Source organism: Brugia malayi (genome assembly GCF_000002995.4).
Source record: "Brugia malayi strain FR3 genome assembly, contig: Bm_v4_ChrX_scaffold_001, whole genome shotgun sequence".
NCBI lineage: Eukaryota > Metazoa > Nematoda > Chromadorea > Rhabditida > Onchocercidae > Brugia > Brugia malayi.
This window is the reverse complement of record NW_025062479.1, coordinates 10,905,815-10,909,520: the sequence shown is the minus strand read 5'-3', so window position 1 is coordinate 10,909,520 and position 3,706 is coordinate 10,905,815. Positions and strand designations below refer to the sequence as shown.

Genomic DNA, 3,706 nt, shown 5'->3' with positions numbered 1-3,706 from the left:
TAGTTTTGTTATTATTTTGGAAAAGCAACGTCAAATTTCGTTTTTGTATCGTTTGATTTGTAGGAACAGTATCTGATATAATCGATTTTTCTTCATTGTGCTGTTTCATACCCTGTTAGTACAGTTGTTATTTTTCCTCTTAAACAGTAATAGCAATAGTTACGAATTTCGCGAAATTGCGAAATATTTGGAGTTTATTTTTACAGATAGTTTGGATTCCCAATGAGGATTTGTTTTGCTGACACGAAATGAGATTTAACCTTTGAATTTTCAAAAAACCTAGTGTAAATCGCTATAGATATCGAATCCATTTTCAGTATTTTAGACGTAGAGGTTTTGATTCACTTCTTCGTAGGGGTTATCAGTGGCAAAAGATGTGATGCACTAACTGGTTGGACATAATATTTCTGGGAAAATTATCTTCATATCGATAATAATCCCGTGTACGCTACTACTAGGTGAAAGAAATAACTGGATTGCACTTTTGGTATGATCCTTCTCTTTGATTTCAGATATGATTGTGCTAAAGTTTCAGTAGCTACTTTGGCATTAAAGGTATCGCCGTTCAGAACCTCATAATGGTATTTTTGTCTATGTCGCCGCAAACAAATTCTGTAGCATTATATTTGAAGCAATCACGTCTACTTTTCCGGATTGGTTTATGTATAGTTTTGTTAGGTTGGTTTTCACTTACGTTTTGCATGAAGTAGAGTTTGTTAAGCCTTAACGTTTTAGTAGAATTCCTTATTAATCTTTGTAAACACGAAAAGTAAACGATTTGCTTTTTCCGGTATTGCTTAATGTCAGGTTTTGCGTGTACCAAAATCTAAATGCTGTTATCATTTTTCATAAAACTGCACGGACATCGTTGCTGGTGAGAGTTTGATCTTGTAATTTATTTATTCTCTTTTTTTAGGAGGAATTTTATCTCTTTCTGAAGTTATTTTTGAATTGTTCTCGTTAACTGGCCATGATTTGGTGCATTTTGAATTATGGCGGCTGTTTACACATTTTACCATCGAGACCAATATTTTTGCTTTCATTTTACTAGTATGGAATCTTCATCAAGTGGCATCATTAATCGAGCCAAACTGGGGCATGTTTGAAACCATCAAATATCTAGGCATCGTTCAGGTGTAATTTTTATGCTGTATCATTTTAAGCGTTTTCAGTTTTGTCAGTTGTTAGTCTAAAAGTGAGGAGGACGAAATCCTTGATGTTGCTAAGGAGAAATTTGCTCATTTATACTAAAGATCCGAAATGATGTATGTAAATCTTCAAAAATTAGGTAGTAATGTATTTTAATGTTTTTTTTTAATGTTACGGCTTAGTACATCACACACTGTGTTTGATATCTTGGTATGTCGTATACACTTCATGGTAATAGCTAATCACTTAGTTCTTTTGGACACTTTATATATTGTTTTTTTGAATGGAATGGTATAAATGCCAGCCGTCAGTTTGTTCCGTTTAATCCATCCTTTTATTGTGATGCTATTTGGCTGAACAGATTTATATTTACCAAATAAACAATGCTGAACTGAACTGAATGAAGTGTCAGCTGAAATGGATTAAGTCATATTATTTTATCCTTTGTTAGTTACCACTTTCTAGATTGGTTCATCGCTTTTAATCACGATTGTGGCATTACTAACATTTGTTATCACGGTAAATGACACCTTTTTTTTTCGGACTTATATATTTGGTTTACTATCGGCTTGTTCCGCCGTTTGTGTTGCTATGAAACAGGTAGGGAATTTATATCTGCTCTTAAAAATTTTAAAGCTCTTCTGAGATTCATATTTTAGTTTATCATCTGCATCCCACAGATTTGTTTTTACAAGGCATTAATTGTTTGCAACCATTTCTAAGCAAAATTCTAACTTTTATTTATTATGTTTGAACGAGCCGATATCATCCATCTTCCATGCATATTGGCATTATTTTCAGTACCTACCAGACTCGGTACTTCTGACTACACCAATTGGTCATATCAAAAATACTCATCTTCCTTCTTGTATTCTTGTCACCGCATCATTTTTGGTTGGATTCGGCTTTCTTCGTTGGGTCTCACTACTTCAGATTCTATCCGGTATTCAGATAAGCTGGATTTATTTGCGGTTTTTGCAACCGCATAATGGTGAGCCGAGAGGGGACCCCAGCGAACATTTTGCATGGGCAACGTATGCCATATGATATTTTTTCAGTTATGTTGCATATTGCTTTTATATCACCCTCAATAAGTTTTGCACTTTCGAATTTTAATGGTAACTTCCTCGTTGAGTAGTTCAGTCGACACTACGAGCACAATGCTAAAGGGTATATAAAAACTTCTGCGGCATTGTTAAAGTCTTTTTTTTCCTCAACAAAGATTTTACTAAATACCAGCGCAGTGGCAAAGCCAGCAATGCAGATAAGTCTTGAAATAAGGTTTGAAATATTCGCTGTTGGACAGTTCATTCCATTCCAGCCACTTATCAGATTTCAAGCAATTTTAATTCGTTGTTCACAATCGGTTAACACAAGATACTGTCACCCGTCTTCATCCATTGCTTTTTCCATACAATACATTTATTCATTTTATGTACGATTAGATTATTAGATTTTTACATAAACAAAGCTTATCGTTTCTCATCATATGGAACTGTAAACAAAAAAAAAAAAAAAAAAATGAAGGGTTAGTACTACAGAATTCAAAAAAATATGTGTAAAATTCAAAGGCGACAAAGTCTGTTTTTATTCTATACCAACCTATCTATTGTACTTTTTGTATTATTAAATATAAAGTGTAACCACTTTAGTTTGCTATAATTCCAGTCTCTTCCCTTCGAAGTTACAACCGTTAATGAGGGTGCTATCATCAGCAGTTTATACTTGCTTGATACAAGCACATTTATGTAAACCAGTGGCAAGGCGTATCGATCTAATGCAGCTTGATTCTATAAATGTCATTCTTCCTGGTTTACAAACGAGAGATACGGAAAGAAGGCGGTAGGACTTTTCTTTTTCAGATACTTTTAACATTTTATTATCTGCTGTTTACTATTACTACTGCTTGCACTCAATGGTAAGCTGTATTCTTGTTGAGCCCTTTTTTCTTGATTGAAACTTTAAGGCAGAAAGCACTGCGCGATTTGACCGAACGTTTAAATCGTGTACAGCAAGCTGAAGCAAGTTTGTGGCCAGAAATGGAAGATGTTGAAGATGGTATAACAGTTCAGGACACTTTTGTAATCCAACAACAGGAAGAGTCAAGATCGCAAGATTCAGTAGTGTTAGAACCAATTTCTTTAATCTAGACGTGGATTAAAGAAAATGATGGTCGGGATTTTCTTGCAGTAGCAAATGCACAGTCATGTTCTCAATGCGCACTTGTGAAGTGATGCACTATATGAAATAAACAGTTAATGCCGTTAATTCTGGTCAGAGAAAAAAGCTCTGGTGAAATGAGCTTTTTTCAGTGCCAAGATTTAGTTTAGAAGAATGTCAAACATAAGCATGAATATAAAATATTTCCAATCTTTTATTTCATAAAATCCTGAGTTGGACATTTTACAATATAGTTAAGTTTCGTTCATAGCAGAAAATCAGTTTCCGTGAACTGCGGAACTCAGGTATCTTGATTTAATAAATTTTAAATTACTTGTTACAGGTACCTTTAACTGAAATTAATGCTGATAAGGAAAAAGCAAAAGCAGATATATAA

The 3,706-nt window shown here is 34.0% G+C and overlaps 1 protein-coding gene across 1 annotated transcript; it reads left to right on the top strand.

The window, feature by feature from the left end:
• Window positions 1-578: 578 nt before the first annotated feature.
• Window positions 579-3,299, top strand: Bm3299 (Uncharacterized protein; the record flags this gene model as incomplete). The annotated part of the gene is made up of 6 exons (XM_001896375.2): window positions 579-678; window positions 917-1,134; window positions 1,615-1,749; window positions 1,951-2,183; window positions 2,818-2,991; window positions 3,116-3,299. The coding sequence occupies 6 exons, from the start codon at window positions 579-581 to the stop codon at window positions 3,297-3,299; spliced, it is 1,044 nt and encodes a 347-aa protein (XP_001896410.2).
• Between the last annotated feature and the right edge of the window lie 407 nt (window positions 3,300-3,706).